Source organism: Onychomys torridus, unplaced genomic scaffold (genome assembly GCF_903995425.1).
Source record: "Onychomys torridus unplaced genomic scaffold, mOncTor1.1, whole genome shotgun sequence".
Taxonomy (NCBI): domain Eukaryota; kingdom Metazoa; phylum Chordata; class Mammalia; order Rodentia; family Cricetidae; genus Onychomys; species Onychomys torridus.
The window spans coordinates 898-27,445 of NW_023412745.1; the positions used below are offsets into that span (position 1 = coordinate 898).

General features: G+C 41.6%; 2 protein-coding genes across 2 annotated transcripts; one reads left to right on the plus strand and one right to left on the minus strand.

Annotated features, from left to right (window-relative positions):
* Positions 1 to 15,576: 15,576 nt before the first annotated feature.
* Positions 15,577 to 19,748, minus strand: LOC118575813 (speckle-type POZ protein-like). Its single transcript, XM_036176228.1, is given in 2 exon segments — positions 15,577 to 15,763; positions 18,796 to 19,748. Coding segments are annotated over 2 exon segments (1,140 nt in total).
* Positions 19,749 to 24,685: 4,937 nt separating this feature from the next.
* On the plus strand, positions 24,686 to 25,759 carry LOC118575815 (speckle-type POZ protein-like). The gene has a single exon (XM_036176229.1). The coding sequence runs from the start codon at positions 24,686 to 24,688 to the stop codon at positions 25,757 to 25,759; it is 1,074 nt and encodes a 357-aa protein (XP_036032122.1).
* The last annotated feature ends 789 nt before the right edge of the window (positions 25,760 to 26,548 follow it).

Genomic DNA, 26,548 nt, shown 5'->3' on the forward strand with positions numbered 1-26,548 from the left:
CTGAGGTTTCTCCGCAGTGTTGGGGCATCATCTTTAGTCTATAGGCTTAGTGTATCTGACAGACTCTTTAGTGAACTAGGAAGTATACAAGGTCAACAGTTTGACCTCACATTTGGTGAGAGTAGTCCATGTACCAAAAACACCTGAATTCCACTAGTGTCATGTCATGATTCAGGATTTTAAATTCTGGAAATTATTGATTGTTTTTTTAATTCAGCTGTCCATTTTTCTTGGCTACGTATATGTGGCTTCATCGCGGCATCCTGTTCTACTCCGCATCCCTCTATTAAATGCCAGTCTACTATTGAGAGGGGTGAGCTTAGTTATTCTTCAAGAATAACTGTTTCCTCTGCTGTTCCATTGCACATCAGAAGCCATCGGCCCACTCCCTGTTCAGGTGACTTTGAAGAAAAGGGCACGGTACCTTTTACAGATTGCAAAGGTCACTCACTTCAGGAATGGTGCCATATTGTCCTGGCTTCAGAAGATGCCTTTTGTTAAAGCCACAACCACACTTGTTTTGGCAAGAATTGGTAGTCCTTGGTTTCATGTCCTGTCTTGTCCGGTTTGTCAGCAGTTGATTAGAGGATACTTTGAGGTCCAGTGCGCTAACTTTTGTCACAATGAAAGTTAACTCCATATGCAGTTTCTTCAATGCCCATATTTTCTCTGAAGTAGATTGGTACTGCCAGGAGCCGTCATGTCTCATAGTCATAGCAAAAAAGAAAAATTCTTAAGTTATTAAAACATTTTAAATGCCATATTCTGTAGATCTCTGAAGGGTTTGAAGATGACCTGTCTATCTAAAATATATCTGTTTGATCTTGAAAACACACCTAATATGACTACAAGTTCAATTGTAATATCTAACCACTAATTTTCATTTCTATATATCCTAATAGTTGGTAATACTAACATTCAAGGATTAGCAAATTGCATTACATTGCTAAATGAATGCTATAAATACAATATCTTGAACAAGATTAGAAATATGTATATGGCATATTCTAACAATCTCAATCTCAATGATAATAATTTGTATACAATATAAAACAATCCAATCCAATGTAAAGTATTTACAACTAGTATTTGTCTTTTTCATTTTTCTTTTTCTTTATTTTTTTTTAAACAAGCACCTTTTGCCTAGCCCTTTCCCTAACCCTTAACAACAACTTGTAACCAACCCTCCTAAACAATGAAAACTACCCCACACCCAATACCCATAAAAAGACCAAAAAACCACCCACTCCACACCACCCCATTGGGAATGTGGGCGTTGTATTCTTAAAAATTGCTTCCTGCTGGGTGTGGGCGAAGTTATCTTTATTCTGAAAAGAAAAATTTTGGGTTAATTGACAAAAACTAGGAAAGGTAACTATATTCTTTGTTATCCATAATGTCAAAGTTCAGGGTTTATTTCAAGTCCTTATTAAAGTAGTCTTTGAAACTGGATCATCTCAGCTAGCCATCTCAGAATTGCTCTAAGCACTTTGTAGTCCAAAGATGATCTGTAGATGATGTTTGTCAGCTTAGTGATATTATTTTCCATGTCGAATTGTCCTTGTGGGGCCCCATCTTCTTCCTGGAGATTTCAGTTGAAGTTAGGCCTGGCTGTGATTTCCTGCAGAAAACTGAAAAGAGACTCAAACACAAAGACACGTATAGGCAGCTAATCGAAGCCTTTTCTCTAGAATTAATTAGTACTCTATATGACCATTATTATCTTTACAAAGTTTAATATATATATATATATATCTTGTAAATTTTGATATGAAATTCATACTTTAAGAAAAGTTTAAAGAATCAGAATAGAATCAAAGAATTGAGATTAGTAATAGAATAGCCCCTTAATTAATTTGGTTTTTCTCCTGTCTCATGTCAGAAGATGGCTCTTACTTCTGGTATGATATAGGGAGTTTTCATTTTCCTTTTAACAACATGCTTGAGTTTAAAGGAAGAGAGAGCCATTCTCCAACTCCAAAATCAACTTGAAGCTTTAATTGAACTCGGACTACAAGAAGACCAATAGTATTAATTTTTTAGAGATGAGCAGAAACAAGCATTTAGAAAGATTTATGAAATTTTGAAGATGATATACCAATAGGCCATTTTACTCTTTTTCCTGGGACAGATGATTTGTCCTTTTTCTTCAGTTGTCTCATTTGTCCAGTGTTCTTCAGATTCCTTAGCCTTCATTCTCCTAAAGGACAAAAACAAAAACCCTTCCCCAAGACTAATTATGGGGAGGCTCCCTTTTGGCAAGTTACATCTGATTAAATGAAAAGGCATGTATTAATGGTATAAGTGAGTTTAAACTGGATGGTCATGTTGGTTGATGAACTATCACCTCCTCTAATTAAGAGGTCTCTCTTGCTCAAATCGAACCTTTATAAATTTTGATGGTACCCACAGCTTATCTTCTCCTGCAGAAACAAAAGCAAATCCTCGCCCCCAATGTAACACATACCCTGGTTTCCATTCTGAGGTCAGCACATCCTTGAAGTATATAGGCTGATTTAATTCTGTAGTTTTTTCTATTAACCAATGTCTCTCTGCAGCTGTTGTTCCTTTCTCATTAGCATTGAGAAAATTCAAACTTAATAGAGCATTGTGCAGTCTACTTCTGGGGTTTTTTGTTACCCCTTTCTGAATATTTATCCTGTCCTTTAGAGTTCCGTTGGAACTTTCTATAACTGCTTGGCCTGTAGGATTATGTAGTATACCTGTAATGTGCTTTATATCATAATAAGCAAAAAACTGCTTCATTTTAATAGAGACATATGCTGGAGCATTGTCAGTTTTAATTTGTGCAGGTATACCCATGATGCCCATAACATCTAGCAAATGAGTGATTACAGAATCAGCTTTTTCAGAACTCAAAGCAGTTGCCCATTGAAATCCTGAATAAGTATCGATAGTATGGTGTACATATTTCAGTTTTCCAAATTCTGCAAAGTGAAATACATCCATCTGCCAGATTTCATTCCTCTGAGTACCCTTTGGGTTACATCCTGCTAGCAATGGTGTCTGACTGTAGAAGGAACAAGCAGGACATTTCTTTACAATTTTCTTGCCTTGTTGCCAGGTTATGGAAAAATCCTTTTTTAAGCCTTTACTATTGACATGATGTTTCTTATGATATTCTGAGGCCTCCAGCACATTTCCTTTCAATAACTTATCAATCTCATCATTACCTAGTGCTAGAGGGCCTGGAAGACCAGTATGGGATCGGATGTGAGTTACATATAAAGGATGACTCTTTTCCCTGATTGTATTTTGTAATTGAATAAATACTGAAGTTAATTCTGAAGCATCAAGGATATATTCTGCAGTCTCAATATGTAATACCACTCTTTCAGCATACTGAGAGTCAGTAACTATGTTGAGAGGTTCTGAAAAATCCATTAATACCAACAGAATAGCATACAATTCCAATTTTTGATCTGAATTATAAGGATTTGAACCACTTTACTTAAATTTTCTGATTTGTAACCTGCCTTTCCTTGTTTGTTGGCATCCATATAAAATGTCCGAACTCCACACATGGGTTTTTCATGTACAATTCGAGGCAAGATCCAATCAGCTCTCTTTATAAGATCAATTCTATTGCTTTTAGGTTATTTGCTGTTAATTTCTCCCAAAAAATTACTGCAAGCTCTTTGCCAAGGTTCACTTTCTGTCAATAATTTTTCAATGTCCTCTTTAGTTAAAGGTACAACCATTTCTGTTGGGTCTATTCCTGCTAATTGACAAAGTCTCCAAAATTAAGTCAGAGATTTTTTCCACATAAGTTTTTAATTCTTTATTTGGTTTATTTGGTAAAAATATCCATTCCAATATACTATCTTCTCTCTGCATTAATATTCCTGTAGGAGAATGCCTAGAAGGTAAAATAACCAAAATGCAATCCAGCTTTGGATCAATATGATCTACATGTACTTCATGTACTTTTTTTTTCCTACCAAGGCCAATTCTTTCTCAGCTTCAGGTGATAATTCTCTTGGACTATTTAAGTCCTTGACACCTTCTAAGATTTTGAAGAAATTATTCATTTTTTACCCCAACAATAGTTCGTAGATGAGAAATGTCCCCAAATAATCTTTGAAAGTCACTAAGAGTCTGTAGGTGATCTCTCCTAATTTGTACCTTTTGAGGTCTAATTTTTGGTAGCTCTATTTTATATCCTAAATAATTAATAGAATCTCCTCTTTGTATCTTTTCAGGAGCATTTTGTAATCCCCAGCAAGGCAACATTTTCTAAACATTCTTTCTAAAGTATCTGCATTTGAGTCAGCTAGTAAAATATCATCCATATAATGATAAATTATAGATTTAGGAAATTTTTTACATATCACTTCCAAGGGCTGTTGTACAAAATATTGGCACAGGGTTGGACTATTCAACATTCCCTGTGGGAGGACTCTCCATTGAAATCTTCTAACCGGTTGAGAATTATTGTAAGTAGGCACCGTGAAAGCAAATCTTTCTCTGTCTTTTTCTTGTAAGGGTATTGAAAAGAAACAGTCTTTTAAATTGATAACTATGAGAGGCCATCCTTTAGGTAACAGAGTAGACCAAAGTAAATCCAGATTTTAGAGAGTCCATTGGCTGAATTACTTTGTTAATTGCTGTAAGGTCTGTTACCATTCTCCATTTACCAGATTTCTTTTTAATAACAAATACAGGAGAATTCCATGAGCTAGTAGATTCTTCAATATGCTGAGCATTTAACTGTTCTTCTACCAGCTCTTCTAAAGCCTGGAGTTTCTCTGTTGTTCAAGGCCATTGATGAACCCATACAGGCTTGTCTGTTAACCACTTTAAAGGTAGAGCTGTTGGTGTCTTTGGAAGATCATCAGTTTTTGTGCCCTGTTCTTGTATAATATGGATGGCTGGTGACCACTCATTAGAATAATACCTTCTAATATTTCTCTCAGAAACATGTGCTAGCTTATGATTTATTTCTGAGGTTGGAGGGATGTTAATCTGAGTATTCCATTGTTGTAACATGTCTCGACCCCACAGGTTCATAGCTATGTTAGCCACAAATGGTTTTAATCTGCCTCTCTGTCCTTCTGGGCCTATACATTGGAGCCATCTTGCACTCTGTTTCACTTGAGATAATGTTCCAATTCCTAACAGTTGAACATTTACCTCCTGAAGAGGCCAAGATGGATGCCAAAATTCTGGTGCAATTATGGTCACATCAGCACCTGTGTCTACCAGACCAGACAACAAAACACCATTTATTTTTATTGTTAATTTTGGTCTTTGTTCATTTATAGAAGTTTGCCAAAAAAATTTCTTTATGGTTTCTCCTGAATTTTCTGTTCTCTCTGTCTCAGTTGTTCTATTACTCTGAGTAGCCTGGTTTATTCCAATAGGCATTTGGGTATTTAACTGCTCTGAGTAGGGGTCTCCTCTATAATTGCAGGAAAGGTCTGAACTGGATTCACTGTAAGGGCCTGCCTGAAGCCCCTCTGGGAGTTTCCCAAAGACTGAGACAAAGTATTACCTTGTCTGTCCCTTTTTGACCTACATTCATTGGACCAGTGTCTTCCCTTACCACACCTTCTACATACTCTGGAAGGAAGGGGCATTCTGTTGCCATTGTTCCTTGAAGAAACATTGTTTCTTGAAGTGCCCTGTTTACAGTCCCTTTTCGAATGTCCTTGCTTTCCACATCCAAAGCATCTGCATTCTTCAAACCTCTTGAAATTGCTTCTCCTACCCACATATTGTCATGATCATGAGCCTCAACATTAACCATGTCTCTAATCCAATCTTGCAAGGGTGCAGATCTTGCCTTTAATGGCCTGATTATTCTTTTGCATGCTTCATTTGTGTTTTCAAAAGCCAAAGATTCAATTATTATCTGGCTAGCTTCTGAATTTGGGACCATTCTCTTTACCGCTGTAGTCAGTCTTTTTAAGAAATCTGTGAAAGATTCTTTTGGGCCCTGTATAACCTTTGTAAATGACTCAGTTTTCTTTCCTCGTTCCTCAACTCTGTCCCATGCATTCAAGGCTGCCATTCGACATAGAACTATAGTTTGGATATCATATAAAGGTTGTGTTTGTACTGCAGCATATTGGCCTTCTTCAACAAGCTGATCCTGGAAGATTTGTATGCCTCTATTCCTACATTGTTTTGCTATGTTTTGAGCTTCCTCTTTGAACCACATTTGCCACTGGAGCTTCTGTCCAGGTTCCAGAACCACCAGTGCCAGCTCCCACCAGTCCTGTGGTATAATCCTATTATAAGTTGACCAGGAGTTTAACATTTGCTTTACATATGGAGAATGCATGCCATAAGATACTATTGCTTCCTTAAACCTTCGTAAGTCTAACATTTCAACTGGAGTCCAAATATTTTGCATATTCACTTGACCAGGTTGCTGTTGTATGGTTACCAGATAAATTAAGGGTGATTGTGTGAAAACAGGCTTTCTTTCTGTAACCTCATAATCCAATCCTGAAATAACTTCACTGTTAATTTCTTCTGTCTGAATCTGAATTTCTCTGTAATTCATTTTAACAGGTTTAACAAATTTTTCTTTATTTTTATCCTGGCACTTAAATTGACTATCTTTTTAAATTGTAAAATAAGGATAAGAAGAATAATAATGTACATAATTCGATCAACATTAATCTTCTCATATAGTTGTTCCATTACCATACTGCCTAAAATTTAAAACACAGCCCAGTTTTCTTCCAGTGTACACATAAAACCCATTTTTTTAATGTGGAAAAAAAATCTCTTTTAAATAGTTTCCTTTAAAATATCTGATATAAATGAGAGAGAGAGAGAGAGAGAGAGAGAGAGAGAGAGAAAGCAAGAAAGCATAGCCACGTTCTGGCTAAAATCTTGAATCCAACAGCTTCAATGTTCCCTTTTGAGCGGAGTCGAGCCTGTGCTCTGGGTTCCTTAAGCTCCGACCAACCATGTGTGCTGGCGTTTCAGCCAATAGCAGCCTATCTCCATTTGCATGTAGCTCCTGCAATTAGCGGTAGCTCCCGCAGGCCTGAGCTGTTTGTAGCACTGGCTTTTTAAGCAAGTAACTGGAGCTGCAGTGGTAACCTCTTGTAGCTAAGTAGGTTGGGGCTGTGTCCTAAGCTGAGCTAGGCCCGGGTTAGGCTGGGGCTAGGCCGGGGCTAGGCCGGAGCACCTGAGCTAGGGAGCCCGGCTCGCCCAGGTGGGAAACTTCAGACCCACTGCCAAGGCAAGCAGTTTTTTAATGAATTCTTGCCACATTGGGCACCAAATGTAGATGTAACCGGCTTGTTAAATGAGAAACACAGAACCAATTGCAGAGTTAAAAACCACGAGGTCAGAGCAAGAGCAGAAAAACCTTACCCTTCACTGCTTCTGCTGTTCTTCCTCTCCCCAAGAGAGCTACCTCTCTGTGTCCTATCTTTTTTATACATTATCTGTTCTGTTTTCTCATTGGTTGTAAACCCAGCCACATGACCTCCTCGTCACTGCCTGTTTCTACAGACCTCCAGGTCTTCTATGGTTGCTATTGAGATTAAAGGCATGTGTCTGCCATGCTGGCTGTGTCGTTGAACACACAGAGATCTACCTAGCTCTGCCTCCCAAGTGCTGGGATTAAAGGCTTGCCCCACTACCACCCAGTTTCTGCTCTGGCTTGCTCTGACCTCAAGGCAACTTTATTAACATATAAATAAAATCACATTTCAATACAAATAAAATATTACTATACAGTTATACTACTCTTGGGCATATAACCAAGGAATGCTCAATCTTACAACAAAGACACATTCTCCACTATGTTCATATCAGCATTATTTGTAATAGCAAGAACCTGGAAACAACCTAGATGTCCCTCAACTGAAGAATGGATAAAGAAAATGTGGCACATATGCACAATGGAGTACTACTCAGCAGTAAAAAACAATGATATCATGAAATATGCAGCCAAATGGATGGATCTAGAAAATATGATCTTGAGTGAGGTAACCCAGACTCAGTAGGACAAACACAGTATGTACTCACTCATAAGTGGATACTAAATGGGAGGGAAGGGATGCCCAGACTGCAACCCATAACTCCAGAGAGGCTAGCTAACAGGAAAAGACCCTAGGATGGACACATGGATGATCCTGTGAAGGAGAAGTGGATGAGATCTACATGAGTGGACTGGGGGGTAGTGGTGGCAGAGGGTGAGGAGTGGGGGATGAGAATATAAGGAAATGGGAAGGTCAAGCTGGAACAGGGACAGAGTGGTGGGGCAGGGAAGAAGATACCATGATAGGTGAGGACATCATGGGAATAGGAAGAGGCATGGTGCTGGGGAGGCTCTCACAAATCCACAAGGTTGACCCCACCTTGGTCTGCTGGCAATGGTTCAGAGGGTGCCTGGACTGGCCTACTCTGGTGACCAGCCTAGCAAATAACCCAGAGCCTTTGTCCAGAGACAGATGGAGGCAGATACAGAGATCCAGGGCAAGGCACCAGCCTGAGGTCTGGGAATCCAACTGATAAAAGAGAGGAGAGAAACTGCAGGCGAGGGGCATCGAGATCATGATGGGAGGACGTGCAGAGATGACTGGCCACACTAGTGGAAGCCCATGAACTGTGGACTGGTGGCTGTGGAACCCCCATGGGGCTCGACTAGGCCCTCTGGATACAGAAGACAGTGGTTTGGCATGAAATGTTTGGGAGGCACCTAGGCAGGGGGATCTGGATCTGTCACTGGTCTATGTGCAGCTTTCTGGAATCCAGTGCCTGTGGTGTGACAACTTGCATAGCCTTGGTGCAGTGGGAAGGGGCTTGGACCTGCCTATGCTCAGTGTGCTGGCCCCTGCTGACTCCCCACTGGAAACCTTGATTTGGGGGATATGGGGTGTAGATGTAACCATCTTGTTAAATAAGAAACACAGCCAATTGCAGAGTTAAAAGCCAAGAGGTCAGAGCAATAGCTGAGAGCTAAAAACCATACCCTTCACTGCTGCTCTGTCTTTCTTCTCTGCCACAGACCTACTTCTGTGTGTTTTTTCTTTTGTATAGACTTTCTGTTCTGCTTTCTCATTGGTTGTAAACCCAACGACATGGCCTCCTTGTCACTGCCTGTCTGTACAGACCTACAGGGCGTCTATGGTTGGTATTGAGATTAAAGGTGTGTGTTGCCATGCTGGCTGTATCCTTGAACACTCAGAGATCCGCCTAGCTCTGCCTCCCAAGTGCTGGGATTAAAGGCGTGCACCACTACCACCCAACTTCTGCTATGGCTTGCTTTGACCCCAAGGCAACTTTATTAATATCCAAATAAAATCACATTTCAATACAAATAAAATATCACTATAGCGGGGATGTAGGGTGGCTTGGGAAGTAGGGTTGGGGGTGGGAGTAGGAGGGGGTGTCTGTGGATAGCATTTCTTAATAAAGAAAAATGGAAAAAAAAAGAAAATACTGATCAAACCAACTTGAGGATGGAGGGCTTATTTCAAGTTATAATTTGTAGTTCATCATCAAAGGAAGCCAGGAAAGAGTTCAAAGTAATAACCTGTACGCAAGCATGGAATGCTGCTTATTAATTTTCTTCCTGACTACATTCAAATATCTTTCGTACATAGTCAGGCCCATCTATCCTGAGTTAGTAATGTGCACTGTGAGCTAGGCCCTTGTATATCCATTAAGAATAAGGAAAATGATCCACTTACTTATGCACAGGTCAATCTAGTCAAGAAAATTCTTTAATTAATGTTCCCTCTTCTCAGATGTCACGTTGACAACAAATATTAACTATCACAGACACTAAATGTGAAATGAAGTCTCAAACCCAAATAAATTGAAATCGTTAGTTTATTGCATGGATAACCCTGCTACTGTCATTACATTGGCGATGAAGTTAACATATAAGCTAGAACTGGTTTTCTTGTAAAAAGCTCATACATTTCTAACTAATAAAAAATAAATTAATTTGTATGTCAAAAGGAAAAAAAAACCAAGTTCACCCCCTGTTAACGTCACACACAATCATATCTCCTTATGCCATGCTTAATTTGCAAATGAAAACAATAACCGGCTGATAATTACACTAAAATGTAATTTAATTATTCCTATACAATTGCAAATGCAATACATATTTAAGCAGGTTATAATTTCAACTAAAATAATATAACTGACCCCCATACAACCACAAATGCGTTCTGAATTTAGCAGTTGGTGATGTCTCTTGATGAATGTTCTCTCTTCATCTCTAATTTAAATATGATAATCATTGGTACTCTCTTATTGGATATTACATCACATGATAAAGACATTGAAAGAAAACATAAATATCTATATGAACACATTCTTAACAAAACACAATAGGATTATTCATGTCAACTGTATTGCTTTTTTCTATAATTTCTTATATGTCCTAAGTTCCTGCTCCTCACCTGTTGCAATACTCAGGAGAACTGGTCCTGTACCTTAATAGTACAACACAGTAGATCTGAGCTTGTTGATTGGGATGGTCAGGAGGGTTTGCCTGTGTGAGGTGTGTGTGTGTGTGTGTGTGTGTGTGTGTGTGTGTGTGTGTGTGTGTGTGTGTGTGTGTGTGTGTGTGTGTGTGTGTGAATGTGAGATGGCCTGATGGCAGGAGGGCTGGAAAGTGACCACACTCATTGCTGGAAGCTGCAGTGGGTGAGGTAGCCAAAGCAATGCTGGAGAGCATGCCCTGTTGTGTCCAGGAGGGAAAGCTGGCACACTGAACAACCCAGATACCACCCAGGCCCAGAACCAGGGCTACAATTTGGACAACAGCAACATCTACCTTGTCTGGAGAAGGGATCAGCTACAGAAATCTACTCTGACCCAAGGGACCCATAACCAGTGAAAGAAACACAGCCTAGATCTAGGACCTGAGCCAGAGAGAAACACTTTATCCTTGAACCCAGAAACAAAGAAACATGCCCTGACTCTGAAAATAGTGCCAAAGAAATTCACTGTATCCCTAGAATCAGAGCCAGTCAAGGAAATATGACCTGGCCCTTGAATTGGAGCCAAAAAGCTTAGAAAAGCCAATGAAAGAAACACAGTTTGGTTCTGAAATCAGAGCCATCTCTGCCCCTCACCAATGAAACTAACTAATCCCTGAGCAGAAAACTTCTCCCTGGAGAAACTCCACCCCTAAGAAATCTTATATAAACCACCTGCCTGTTTAGGTGTCAGCTGTTCATTCCCACCCTGGCAGAGGCAGTCACTCTCTTGGATTTCTCCTTCCCAAATAAATCTTTCTCAAAAATCTTGGTTGTGAAGATCTTCATATGCTGGGGCAGAAAAGAAGAGCCTTGCTAAGATGACCTGTAGAGGACTGTCACAGAAAACCTTGCAGAGACATTCCCCTGGGGGGCTGAGCAAGTCAGAGCAGAACAGAAGAATCTTGCTGAGAAGTCCTTTAGGGGATTGAGCAAGGGAGAGCAGGAAAAGTAACAACTTTTCACTGGAGCCAGAGGAGATTGCTAAATTTTCTGCAGGGGTTTTCCCTTTTAGCAGAATGAAGCAAAAGAAGCAACATCTTGGGCCAGAGAAGAATCAGAGCTCTGCTGCAAAGCCCTTGTAAGCAGGGGCTCAGCAAAGCTCAGCTCTAGCAGTTCTCCAGGAGTATAGCAGGATTGGTATGCTGGGGAGCATCCCCCACAACAACCCAACTCAAGGTCTAGCTAGAGCTGTCCTAGCAGCTCAAGGTATAGCCTGACTCCCCAAGCACTCAGGATACCTTTACCCTGTCCCCTCCTGGGTTGCAGCACATGCTTGCATACCTCATGTATGAACTGTTAGACCACGTGAAGGGCCTCTATGACACAAGGCAGCAGTGAAGGTTATCCAAGAGGAGTGGCACTGAGGGCCCAGGATTGCAATGATGACTTACTCTTTAGATTGGATTCCAAGACAGCCAAGGCTATGTAAAGACATTCCCTTTCAAAAACAGAAAGAGAAAGAACCCAAATCAGCCTGAAAGATGTATTTCATTGTGTGTGGTGGTTAATGCCTGCAGCTCATGGAATCGTTGAAATTGGCTCAGGAGGATTGCTTATCTACAGGAATGTCATTGTAAACAATGATTACACCATATACTTGTATTAGCTGGGGATATTTTGTTTGTTTGTTTGTTGTTTCTTGTTGTTTGTTATTTGGGTGAGTTTATTGAGAAGGGTTTCAAAATGTCAAACTCACAATGTCATTGTAAATGACCTGATTTTAAGAAATAAACTGTTATGGAAAAAATTAAGTAAAATAAAATAAAATATAAAAAAATTCAAGACTTTGGTGAAGAAATTGAAGAAATTATCAGAAAATGGAAAGATCTCCCATGCTCCAGAATCAGTAAGATTAACATCTAAAAATGGCCATTCTACAAAAAGCAATCTACAAATTCAAAGCAATCTGTTTCAAAATTTCAACACAATTCTTTCCATATCTCTAAAGACCATGCTCAGCATCATATGGAAATACAGAAAGCATTGGATAGCCAAAACATTCCTGAACAATAAGAGAACTGCTGTAGGCATCACCATTCCTGATTCCAACTTGTATTTCAAAGCTATAATAAAAGTAATAAAAGTATGGATACCTCCAGGCCCTGACTGCTGTTGAGGGATATGTCTGGGTCAATGGCCCCACTGCAGTCAGGGTATTTGCCCAAACTTGACTCTTTGGACAGCTGAACAATACTAAGTGAACTGACAGGTAATCTTCACTTTCTTCACCGACCAGTCATGCATAATCTCAAACACTATTTCTGTTAGTCATTGCCTCCTGAAGAGAAGTTCAGTCAAGTTCCTATATCACCAAAATTCCTCTGGAACCCTACCAACTGTAGCAAAAACTTAGACTTGCATCTTTTTGGATTATACAAACCCCACTTCTTCTATATTACTGGCTAATCTCTCAAACCTGGGATTAGGGAGAAAACCCATTATGGCAGAAAATAAAGCTTCTTTAATCTGACTCAAAATATTTGGGTTGGTGGTCTTTCCTTCAGTGGGATATCACTACCCTTCTTGGTCCCTTTCATGGAGTTGTGGTATGTTTCTTCATTCCTGGTGTGTCTGTACCTTTTGTCATCTGCCTGGATTAGGATGATACAGTTTCCCATCCTCATTAGTCATTGGAAAATGAGACACCATGAGGAGTTATAAAGGATTTCTTGCCTGACAGCCATAGTCATTCTTACCTCCATTGTGGAGAAACAATCTAATTTGCTGATGTTTTTCTTGAGCAGTCACCACACCTGACACTGTTATTTCCTTCTGAGCCTGTTGGATTAAGGATATCAGAAGCTCAAAGTGGCATGGGAGAAGTCTGAGCTTCCGGTTCAATGATCTGTTTGTTGTGGATCCGAACAGGAGTGCTGCCCACACCACCTATCACACTGGAAGCAAACCTTCCAGGCCAGAAGAAATTAAGGTCATGGGAACAGGAAGAAAATTTTTCCCAAGAGGTTGCCAGGGGTGATAGTGAGTGGTACTATTTCCTTTTCTACAACCTGGTGCCTGGACCCATGGATCTGGGCTATGGAGAAACCTGCCTCCTCACTAATCCTACAGCAACCCTTCACGTTGCTACCACTTCATTGGCTCTGTAACTTTCTCTTCAAAAGTTCATAACAGCAGCTCCAGGAAGTCTGTGAACCTGATACAACCAGTGGAATGCATGATTGTGGGCCAGAGTCGCACCTCTCTCTGAGAATTTAGAATCTTGGTCAGAAGCTATACTGTGTAGCATACCATGAGAGTTAAGAAGGCATTCTGATAGATCCTGTGCGGTAGTTTTGGTAAAATTATTACAGGCAGAAAATGCAAATATATAACTAGAATAAGTATCTCCTCCATGATGGACATAGTGTTGTCTATTCCACAGAGTAAGTAGTCCATTGTATTCATCCTTCATGACCTTGTTGGCTGGTCAGACTGGGGAATGGTGACATCTACGGGGCTCTGTGTTGGTCTCTGTTTTGGCAGATCTGGCATTCAGCAGTAGCTGTAACCAGGTCATTCTTGATGAGTGGATACTCATGTTGTGGATTCCATGCATAACCCCTATCTCAGATACAATAGCTACTTTGAACATAGGCCCATTGGGTAATAATGAGGATAGCTAGATAACGAGTCTGACTGGCCACACTGTGGGTCACCTTACCTACATGATTATTAACTTCCCCCTCTGATAAAGGTCTCTTTCATCAGCATTTGAAGGGACAGGGATTTTCACATTCTTTGCTGATTTGCAGATCTGTCCAAATACTCCTTCCCCAAATGTCTTTCCAATTTTTCTTTATTTCCTTTTTTTGTTTTTATTTTTTCTTCTCTCATAAACTCCCATCTGACCACAGACTCCCCTCCCTCCACTCCACAGAGATGAACTACTCCTCTATTTCCCTACAGAAAAGCACAGGACTTTTGGGGATATCAAAGGAACACAACAAAACAAAATATGATAATAGTAGGCCCCAAGCCCTCATATCAAGGCTCCAGAAACAATCCAGAAGGAAGAAAAGGTTCCTGAGATCATACAAACAGGTCAGGACTCATCACACTCCCCCGGTTAGCACTCCCACAAATCCCCTGAACTAAACAACCACACAGGACTAAGTACAGACGCATGCAAGCTTGTGATTGCCTCTTCAGTCTCTGAGCCCCTATGAGTCCTAATTAGTTGACTCTGTGAATTCTGTTCCCCTTGTATCTTTGATGACTCCTAGAATCCTGTTCTCCCCTCTTCCTTGAGGTTCACTGAGTTCTGCTTAATGTTCGGCAGTGGATCTCAGTTTCTGCTCCCAACAGCTGTTGGAGAAATCTCAGCTGATGTCCATTGTATTAAGCACCAATCTCTGAGTGTAACAGGACTGCATTAGATATTGTCTCTTTGAGTGTGTGTGTGTGTGTGTGTGTGTGTGTGTGTGTGTGTGTGTGTGAGTGAAGACACTGTACAAATTTCCAAAGATGAGCACAGTAGGATAAGCTAAAATGGCCGTCTTCAAACAGAAACATCACTGGAATTTACAAGCTGATTTTAAAAATTTCATTCATTTTATATTTTATTTGGGTCGTTATTGTCTATAGAGATAGATGTGCCCATTGAGTGAAGAGGAGGACTGAACAAGGGTCCTCTACAAGAGCAAAAATTGCTTTTGCCAGCTGAGTGATCTCTCCAGTCCCAGACACTGAGGTAAGAGAAAAATGTCTTCATACTCTTGTCCTACTCTTGTAATCAAATATTCATGTCTGTTTGTGTTTTTCAAGAGCCCTTCACCATATGTTTTGCTTAGTCTAATCCAGACAGGTTTCTCCAAAGAAACCCTGTTGCATCCTGCTTGGGGCGAGCAAATAAAAGAATTCCAATTTCCAAATCATTGTCAAAAATCAAAGCAGTACAGTACAAGGGTAGTGTACAACATAGCTCAGCACTTCCCTTTTCATAACCTGACAATCATCTCATTTACAGCTGTATTAAAAGCTGAGACACCATGCTATCTTTCCCCAGGTCCACTGCAAATGCTCCACACATCCCATAGTCTACCCTGGTGCTTCTGGCAGAAAAGTGTAGGTCACAGCTGACCAAGTCCTAGGATTGCTTCAAGAATTTCAAAAGGTGGCTCATAAGAGGGAGGTGAGCAGAAGCCAGGTAACAGTATGCTTCAGCCACTAAATGGGGATATGAACCCACCATTGCCTTCCATCCCGAGGTCTCAGAGACCTCAGAAGCATGAGCTGTAATGAAATCCAGTGTCTGAGTTTTCAGCTGCCCTGAGCTGTGGAGGTCAGCCGGGTAGAGAGTGTAGGCAGCATTCTCCACAGGAAGGTCCCTGCAGAGGGCATCCTCACACATGACCTTCAAATGCTCTAGGCCATACTTGCCAGCAGCTGCCAGCACAGCAGCTGACATGCTGCCCAGGTCTGGTGCTTTTCCGGTGTAAATGAAGCCCATCATTGCCTTGACGACTTGCGGCTCCAGGTCATGGATCTCCTGCCTGGGTCTCAAGTACAAGATCTTTTCATATAGTTTCTCACACCAGGAATGGAACAAGTGTAGCTTTTATTTCAGGTAGGTGGTTTTCTGGGGCCATGGCACAGCCAGAGTGATTCAGATTCCCAAGAGCAGAAGGCAAAGTTTTAAGCAGAAGAGGTGTCTATAAAACATAGAAAGCCAATAGTCAATACAGTAAAACAATACTAACAGTAATGTGTAGAAAGTCTTGTAGACAAACACACACAAACACACACCGAGAGAGAGAGAGAGACAGAGAGACAGAGAGACAGAGAGAGAGAGAAGAGACGCAAAAAAAAGAGAAGAGAAGAGAAGAGAAGAGAAGAGAAGAGAAGAGAAGAGAAGAGAAGAGAAGAGAATAGACAGTTTGAAAATGGATTTAGGAAAATAGAAAGTCTTTCTTAGCCAGCTGGCATACACATGAGGTATTTGGGATTCTAGTGTGGCAACTAGCCTTTCTCAGTCTGGGCTTTTAAGCAAAATTCCCATACTCTGGGTTGAAAATTTCAGTTAATAAGACGTTAGCCCAAAATGCCACTACAGAAGCCAAAAATGTTATTGTAATTCAAGCAAGGTTTGAACATTTAGAAATATTCCTAGAACTATGGACTTTGGTGGATTAAGCCTTTGTTTTAGGTGTGACAGGGGTTACTTTTTTTTTTACACAAGTGCTGGGTTTTACACCTTGAATGGTACTTCCTTCATGGAGACAGTTGTGCTTACCCATGGGGACCTGCTAATGTCTGGGCCATGTTACTCAGGCAGGTCAGTGTACCATGAGCATATGGTACCTCAGAGGCCAAAGAAGCTGTTGGAGCTCCTGGATAACTGGATAACTGCAGTTACTGACTGTTGTCAGCTGACCTCTTAATGAACTGAATTGGATGACAGGCTTCTGGAAAGGTGCTTCAGCACCTTTGACTGCTGACTCATACCATCACAGTTACTTTCTTAAAGAGGATGGGAACAGCTCTGAAAGACTAGTTCCTTTCTAAATCATTGGCATCTGGAATATTTTAGCAAGGAATTCAGAGGTAATCATGATTTCCTTCCTATTTCTTTCTTTCATTTTTAATTGTTTTTCCACTCTGCATGTCTGGCTCTCCTAGAAGTTGCTCTCTGGACCAAGTCAGACCTCAGACTAGCAGAGTTGAGTCAGCCTCTCCCTTCAGACTACTCTGATCAATGCCTTAGACTTTCACATCATTCCTGGTTCATTAATTTCTCTAGAATCACCGTAACCATACTGTTAATCTGAAACAAATGACATTGGAAGGTTACCTTTAATATTAATTTAATGAATAGCAAGACTATTTATTCCTCTCAATATTAATTGTGTCAAAATATTTGAGTCAAATTAAATTAGCTTCATTATCTGCCATAGTAGATTTTCTCCCTATTGCTTGGACTGAAAGAACAGCCAGGAACATAGGAGAAGTGGGGTTTTTATGACTCCAAAAACACAAGGCTAAGGGTTTTCTGAGAGTTGGTGAGAGTGTTGCAGATGAATTTTGGTGATGGAGGGAAATGGCTGAATTTTTTCACCAGGGGCCAATGACAAAGAGAAAAAAGCGTGAAATGATTGGTGAGCAAAGCAAAGATTACCTGTCAGTTTAGTTAGTGTTGCTCAACAGTCCAAAGAGTCAAGGAACCTTGTTGGGGCAAAGAACCTTGCTGCAGTAGGGCCATGGACGCCCCCAAACACCCTGAGCTAAACAAGCACAGTATGTACACAGAGGACTTAGTACAGACCCATGCAGGCTTTCTGATTGCCTCTTCAGTGTCTGTGAGCCTCTATGAACCCAGTTTAGTTGACCCTGTGATTTCTGTAGCCCTTGTGTCTTTGATGCCTCCTACAACCCTGCCTTCCCCTCTTCCTTGAGGTTGACTGAGTTTTGCTCAATGTTTGGCTATGAATATCAGTATCTGCTCCCAAAAACTGTTGGAGAAATCCCAACTGATGTCCATTGGACTAGGCACCAATCTCTGAGTGTAACAGAATTCATTAGATAGTGTCTCACTGATTTGTATGTGTGTGTGTGTGTGTGTGTGTGTGTGTGTGTGTGAAGACACTGCACCAACTTCTACAGCTGAGCACAGCTAGATGGACTAAAATGGCCATCTTCAACATGAAACACCACTGGAATCCATAAGCTGATTTTACACTTTTTATTCATTTGATATTTTATTTGGGTATTTTATATATTTGAGATGGGTGTGCCCATGGAGAAAAGAGGAGGACTGAACAAAAGGTCCCCTGCAAGAGCAACAATTGCTTTTGGCAACTGAGTTATCTGTCCTGTCCCAAACACAGAGTTTAGAGAAAAACTTTCTTCCTTCTCTTTGCTTCTCTTGTAATTAAACATTCATGTTCGTTTTCCCCTTTCTGAGTCCTTGACCATATCTTCTGCTCAGTCCAATCCAGATAGGTTTCTCCAAAGAAGCCCTGTTGTACCGTGCTTTTTGTCAGCAGTTAAAATGAATTTCAGATTCTAACTCCTTAGACAAAAATCAAACCAGTAAAACAACAGGGTAGAGGCTGTGAAGGTATCAGTTGTAACACCATGACTGCTGCTCCTGGGAGACAAGTATAGGACAAGGTTTGCCAAGTCCTAGGATCACTTCAAGCTTTTAATAGGGTACTCCAGGAAAGGACAGCGAGCTGACATGGAACCATAAGCTTAAACCACTAAGTGGGGATATGAGCCCACCATTGTCTTCCAGTCTGAGGTTTCAGAGACCTCAGAAGCATGGGCTGTAATGAAATCCAGTGTCTGGGTTTTCAGCTGCCCTGACCTGTGGAGGTCAGCCAGGAAGAGTGTGTGGGCAGCATTCTCCACAGAGAGGTCCCTGCAGAGGGCATCCTCACACATGACCTTCAAAGTTTCCAGGCCATACTTGTCAACAGCTGCCAGTACAGCAGCTGCCATGTTGTCCAGGTCTGGTGCTGTTCCCGTGTAAATGAAATCCAACATTAACTTGAAGACTTGTGGCTCCAGGTCAAGTATCTCAACAGGATTCTTTCTGTTCTCCTCCATGTCATGTTGAAACATGGCTCTGAAAACTGGAGAGTGAGCTGCTAAGATGGCCTTGTGAGCCTAGAATTCCTGGCCAGCTACCACCAGGTAGCAGTCCGTGAATCGGGAAGTTTCCCACAGCTCTCCTAGGTCATCTGCCAATGTGCATCTGGGAACCAGAATTCCTGGCTTCTTGTTCTGGTCAGAGAGGCTCAAAGAGCCCTGGACCACACTCACCTTGCAGACCAGGGTGAGCTGGTCCTCTGGGAGAAGCCAAACTGGGTGGGACAAGAGAAAATCTCGAAGAATGAATTCTTTGTAACCCCAGTCCTGGCCCGGCACAAACATAAAGGCTCTTGGGCTCTTCTTGACTTTTATTTTCTCTCCTTCCGCACTTATGATCCAGAACTGGAACTTAGCCCAAATATGACTCTTTAGACAGCTGAGCAACACTAGGTAAACTGACAGGTGATCTGCATTTTCTTCATCCACTCCGTTCGGGTTTACTCTCAAACACCATTTGTCATGGGCTCCTATTGAGAAAGTTGGGCTTCTAATGCTTTGCAGCATTTCCTCAGCGATAACAGGGAAGTTGCTGATGGTCCACCTGTAGGAGAAATCCTGAACACTGATTTCTGTGTGGTCCCATCTCTGGGCTATCTCAGCTCTTGCCAATTCTCCTGCAGGTAGTGCTTTGAAGGTTCCACTGGATCCAAAATGAAGAACTGGCATCTGTTTCCTCTTCACCCTGTGAGACGCAATAACAGACAGGATTTGATTTTCAGTGTTTGTTTCTCATCTGTTCCCTCTTCTACGAGGCTGGAAACTTGGGTCTCTGATATTTTCTATCCAGATTTCAATACTAATTTCAGAGAACACAGTCTGGGCTACTAGATACACATTCACCACTCCCTTATTTTCAAGATTGAATCTTAGGTCAACAGCTAACTTGCTTTGACAATTATACACAGCTTTTGAATAGGTTTGATCATTCATTCTATTAATTCATATCCAAAATGTTGCACTAGTTTTCTCTAGAGGAACAGAATATATACAAGGAATCTCTCTATATCATCAAAGGGGATTTATCATAATGACTTTGGGCTGCAGTCCTGCTCATCCCACATTACCTCTGAAGGGAAAGACCAAGATTCCAGTACTTACTCAGTCTAGCACGTTGGATGTGTCCGCTGGTCTTCAGTATTTGCTGGTGTTCCAAATATTCTCTATTGCCAGAGAAGAAATGGACTTGCAATGTGAGGGCAAGCAAGCAAATAGCAAGAGATTCCTGCTTCCATGCCCTTTCATAGGCTTCCGGCAGAGGGTGTGGCCCAATTTAGGGTGTGTCTTCCAATCTCAAGATCTGGATTAAAGGTGTGTGTGTCTTCAGGCCCAGAGCCCTGGATTAGATGTTTGTTTCTTTTTACTTCCAAGTCCGTCCTTGAAATAGATCTACCTACAGCAAATGAAGCAAAACACTTCTCACTGTTGTGACCTCTAGTTTAGAGTTTTAGTTAATTCCACCTCTTGCTAAGTTGGGAACCAACAAAACCCACCACAAGTGTATTTTGCTTATTGCAGTTCATCTTAAATAAAATAGGGATGGTGTCCATTCCTACACAGCTGCTATTTCCTCTTCTCAGGGTTTTACACTAAATCCTCCCACTTACATGATGGGGAAAGAGATGCTTCCTTATCCTGTCAGGGGTGTCAATGTTCACAACTTGGAGATCTGCATGGAAGAATTCATGTATGGTGGTCAAGAAGCAGAGCCAGGCAGCAACTCTGAAAGTGGCAGTCTTCTTTCCTCCAGACTCACATTCCCTGGGATGGCTCCACACATTTTCATTAATTGTCTTGCCTCCTCCCTTTCAGATAATTTCCTAGTTCCATCCGTTTGCTTTCAAATTTCATATTATCATTTTTTTACTGCTGACTAATAGTCCATTTTGTATATGTGCCATGTTTTCTTTATCCACTCTTCAATTGAGGGGTATCTAGTTTGTTTCCATTTCTGGCTATTACAAATAATGCTGTTATGAACATAGATGAGCATATGTCCTTGTGGTAAGATTGAGCATTCTTTGGGTATATGCCCAAGAGTGGTATAACTGGGTCTTGAGGAAGACTTAGTCCCAATATTCTGAGAAACTGCTATAGTGATTTCCAGAGTGGCTGTACAAGTTTACCTTCACACCAACAGAGGAGCAACGTTCCCCTTCCTCCACATCTTCTCCAACATAAGCTTTCTTCAGTGTTTTTGATTTTAGCCATTCTGACAAGTGTCCTTTGTCCTACTAAAGTTTCTCTGTTTCAAGAGATCCCATGTATTAATTGTTGCTCTCAGTGACTGTGCTACTGGTATTACATTTAGGAAGTGATCTCTTGTGCCATGAGATCAAGACCCTGCAAAGGAGAAGTGGATGAGATCTACATGAACAGCCTGGGTGTGGAGGGTGTCAGGGGGCAAAGACTTGGGGATGAGAACATAGCAAAATGGGAGGGTCAACCAGGAACATGAACAAAGTTGGAGGGCAGGGCTGAAGATTCCATGGTAGGTGAGGACATTATGGGCATAGGAAGAGGCAGTGTGGTAGGGAGGCTCTCAGGATTCTACAAGGATGACCCCACCTTGGTCTGTTGGCAGTAGCCTGGAGGGTGCCTAGATTGGTCAACTCTGGTGAGCAGTCTAGCAAATAACTTAGCTGTCATCATAGAGACTTTGTCCAGTGACTGATGGAGGCAGATGCAGAGATCCACCGCCAGGCACCAGGCTGAGCTGTAGGAATCCAATTGATGAGAGAGAGGACCAATACTGCAGGCAAGGGATGTTGAGATCATGCTGGGAGGATGTGCAGAGATGACCGGCCACACTAGTGGAAACCCATGAACAGTGGACTGGTGGCTGTGTAGCCCCATGGGCCTAGACTAGGCCCTCTTTATATGGAAGATGGTTGTTTGGTTCCAACTGTTTGTGGGGCACCCAGGCAGGGGGATCAGTTTCTGTCACTGGTCTGTAGGCAGGCTTCTGGGAATCTGGTGCCTGTGGTGTGATGCCTTGCACAGCCTTCGTACAGTGGGTAGGAGCTTGGACCTGCCTAGGTTCAGTGTGCAGGGCTCTGCTGACTCTCCATGGGAGACCAGAATTTGGGGGATGTGAAGATGCATGGGAGAGAGGAGGGAGGATCTGTTGATGGTACATGGAGTTAGCAGGAAATTTCTTAATAAAAAAAAAGAAGAAGAGAAAAATTTGAAGCAGTTTTGAATGCATTGGGACAGGAGTTCACCTCCTAAATATGACACTATTAGCACAGACACTGAGAGCAACAATAAATGGGACCTGTTGAAACTGGGAAGCTTTTGTAGAGCAAAGGACACTGGCAATAAGACCAAATGACAGCCTATAGAATGGGACATGATCTTCTATTTAGAATTCACTGTATCCCATGTTTTAATTGGATTGTTCAGTATTTTGATATCTCGCTTTTTGAGTTCTTTATATATTTTCTTAAATCCATGTTCAAGCAGTCTCCTCTCCCTCCCTCCCTCCCTCTCTCTCTCTCTCTCTCTCTCTCTCTCTCTCTCTCTCTTTCTCTCTGTTTATCTCTGTCTCTGTGTGTGTGTTTGTCTCCAAATCTTTCTAAGTGTTACTGTCAGGTTTGTTCTGCTGTATTGACCATTGGCTTTCTCTGGTGTGTGGACACCTCTGCTGCTTAAGATTTGTGCCTTCTCCTGTTTGGGGACTGAATCATTTTGGTTGTGCCAGGTCCCCCAGAGAACCACCTACCTGAAATAAAAGTTCCTCCAGTTCCATTCTTAGAATGAAACTATATGAAAAGATCCTGTACTGAGCCTCTAGCAGGAGTCTGTTCCCTCATCAGAGAATGTTGCAACTCTGCAGCACTTGCTTCCTGATCCTAAACACATAAAAGAGTCACTGAGGCTACTAGTGAGCTACGTGCCAAAGATTCCTAAATGAGGAACCAAACTTTCAGAGATCCAAACCAGTTGATTGATTTATCCTGGATTGAAGGAAGAGCAAGATCAAAGCCAGATTTCAGGAGAGTTAGGCTGGGAATTGCTGAGTGGATTGAATCTCTGAAGATATTGTCAAGTACTATAAGTTTAGTGAGTCCCTACAGACATGATGAACTGGAGGGAGATAGTTGTGGGGAGCATTTTACTGATTACATACAAAAGGGACCAGTCTCAAAAGCCCATGGTTGGTAATTGTTGAATAGATTCTGCACCGTTTGGAAACCTGAATACTGTCTCACTTAAGGCCCAGCAGAGTAAGCATAGAAGTTCAAAGTTTAAAGAGGATAGAACTCACCACTGGAGGATGAAAAGTATGAGATATTGAGAAGCTGAATCTTGGCAATCAACAAGATGAAACTGAGAAGCCCTTAGAATCTTTTCATAACACACCCTTAACAGGACCTGGAACAGTGTTTCTAAGGAGGATTATCGAGTGGGGGAATGGGGAGGGGTAAGAGGACGAATTAAAGTAAGTGGAGACATCCCAAAGACTGTGAGTCTGGATGGGAAAAAGACTGCCACTTTCACATGTTCCCCCCGTCCCTGATTCTTGATCACCATGTATGACTTCTTCCATCCTGTTCTCCAAGTTGTGAACACTGAGATGCCTGACTAGGAAAGGAAGATACCTCTTTCTGGATCATGTTAGTGGAAGGATTAGTATAAAACCCTGAGAAGAGGAAACAATAGCTGTGTAGGAATGGACATCATCCCTATTTTATTTAAGATGAACCAAAATAGCAAAATACACTTATGGTGGTTATTCTTGGTTCCAAATTTAATGAGACATAAAATGAACTAAAACCCTAAAATGGAGGGCACAAAAGTGAGAAGTGTTTTACTTCAATTGAAGTGGGTAGATACACTTCAAGTATAGACTTTGAATGTAGAAAGATACAAATATTTAATCCGGATCTCCGGGCCTGAAGACACACACCTTTAATCCAGACCTTGAGGTTGGAAGACACACCCTAAATTGGGCCACACCCTCTGCTGGAAGCCTATTAAAGGACATGGAAGCAGGAAGCTCTTGTCTGCTTGTCCTCACCTTGCAGCAAGTCGATCCCATCCCTTGTGTTAGAGAATATTTGGGAACCAGAACATACTGGACAGCAGTGGACACATCCAACGTCCTGGACTGAGTAAGTACTGGAATCTTGGTCTTTCCCTTCACAGCTAGCCAATGTGAGATTAGCAGGACTTCAGCCCTGAGTCATTCTAATAAATCCCCTTCCTTCATACACAGAGAGATTCCTTGTATATGTTGTTACTCTAGAGAACCTTAGTATAACATTTTTTGATATGACTGTATAGAATATTCCAAAATTTTCAACAGCTGTGTATAATTTTCAAAATCAGTTACCTATTGACCTAAGATTCTATCTAGACCAAAAATTGAGTGATGTAAGAGTCCTTAGTAGCCTAGACTGTCTTCTGTGAAACTAGTATTGAAATCTGTATAGAAAATATCAGAGATCCAACTTTCCAGCCCCATTGAAGAGATAATAGAGGAAAACCAAAAAGTTAAAATCTAAATCCCATCTATTATTGTACCTCACAGGGTGAAGAGAAAACAATTGCTTTTTCTTCATTTTGGATTAGGTTTAACCTTCAAACTACCTGGAGGAGAAATGGCAGGAGATAGAACACTAGAGAAATGGGTCCACACTCAAATCAGCCTTCAGAATTTCTCCTACAGGTGGACCCTCAGCAACTTCCGTAATTTTGTGGAGGAAAGGCAAGAAATCATTAGAAGTCCAACTTTCTCAACAGGAGCCAATGACAAATGGTGTTTGACAGTATACCCGAATGGAGTCGATGAAGTAAGTGCAGATTATCTGTCAGTTAATCTAGTTTTGCTCAGCTGTCTAAAGAGTCATGTTTGGGCAAAGTTCCAGTTCTGGATCATAAGCGCCGAAGGAGAGAAAAAACTAACTATGAAGAGCCCAAGAGCCATTAGGTTCGTGCCAGGCCATAGCTGTGGATTCAAAAAGTACATACTTCGAGATTTCCTCTTTTCCAATGCGGCTGGACTTCTCACAGATGACAAACTCAGCCTCCTCTGCAATGTGAGCATCGTGCAGGAATCATTCAGAATCTCTGACCAGAACAGGAAGCCAGGGATTCAAGTTCCAAGATGCACATTGGCAGATGACCTAGGAGAGCTGTGGGAGAATTCCTTATTCACAGACTGCTGCCTGGTAGTAGCTGGCCAGGAATTTCAGGCTCACAAGGCCATCTTAGCAGCTCACTCTCCAGTTTTCAGAGCCATGTTTCAACATGACATGGAGGAGAGCAAGAAGAATCGCGTAGAGATCCCTGACCTGGAGCCACAAGTCTTCAAGGTAATGATGGACTTCATTTACACGGGAACAGCACCAGACCTGGACAGCATGGTAGCTACTGTGCTGGCAGCTGCTGACAAGTATGGCCTGGAGTGTCTGAAGATCATGTGTGAGGATGCCCTGTTCAGGGACCTCTCTGTGGAGAATGCTGCCCACACTCTCTTCCTGGCTGACCTCCACAGCTCAGGGCAGCTGAAAACCCAGACACTGGATTTTATTACAGCTCATGCTTCTGAGGGCTCTGAGACATCTGACTGGAAGACAGTGGTGGGCTCATATCCCCACTTAGTGGTTGAAGCTTATGGTTCCATGCCTGCTCACTGTTCTTTCCTGGAGCACCCTATTAAACGTGTGAAGTGATCCTAGCACCTGGCAAACCTTGTCTTACCCTTGTCTCCCAGAAGCAGCAGTCATGCTGTTACCAATGATACCTGAGTCAACTAGGGTTTGTGTGGAGAATTTCCAGTGAAAATAGGGAGAAACAGACGGTGGCTGAGGCTTAATACAGATTAAAGGAATGGATGGCAGGTCGAGGGAGGGGAACCTTGGACTCTGGTAAAATCTTCACAGCCTCTACACTATTGTTTAGTCGTTTGATTTTTGTATAAGGAGTTAGAATCTGAAATTCATTTCAACTGGTGGCACCAAACATGTTATAACAGGGCTTTTTTGGAGAAACCTATCTGGATTATACTGAGCAGAAGATACGGTCAAGGATTCAGAGAGGAGAAAATAAACAAGAATGTTTGATTACAAGAGAAGCAAAGAGAATGAAGAAAGTTTTTCTCCAAACTGTGTTTGGGACAGGACAGATGACTCAGTTGGCAAAAGCAATTGTTGCTCTTGCAGGGGAAATTTTGGGCTCATCCATCTCAAATATATAAAATATCCAAATAAAATATCAAATGAATAAAAATGTAAAATCAGCTTATGGATTCCAGTGGTGTTTCTGGTGGAAGATGGCCATTTTAATCCATCCAGCTGTGCTCAGCTGTAGAAGTTGGTGTAGTGTCTTCACACACACACACATCAATGAGACAATAACTAATGAATTCGGTTACACTCAGAGATTGGTGCCTAGTCCAAGGGACATCAGTTGGGATTTCTCCAACAGTTGTTGGGAGCAGTTCCTGAGATTCATAGCCAAAC

Coding starts and splice junctions, on each gene's coding strand:
- LOC118575815 (XM_036176229.1), top strand. CDS start 24,686: ATGGCAGGAGATAGAACACTAGAGAAATGGGTCCACACTCAAATCAGC.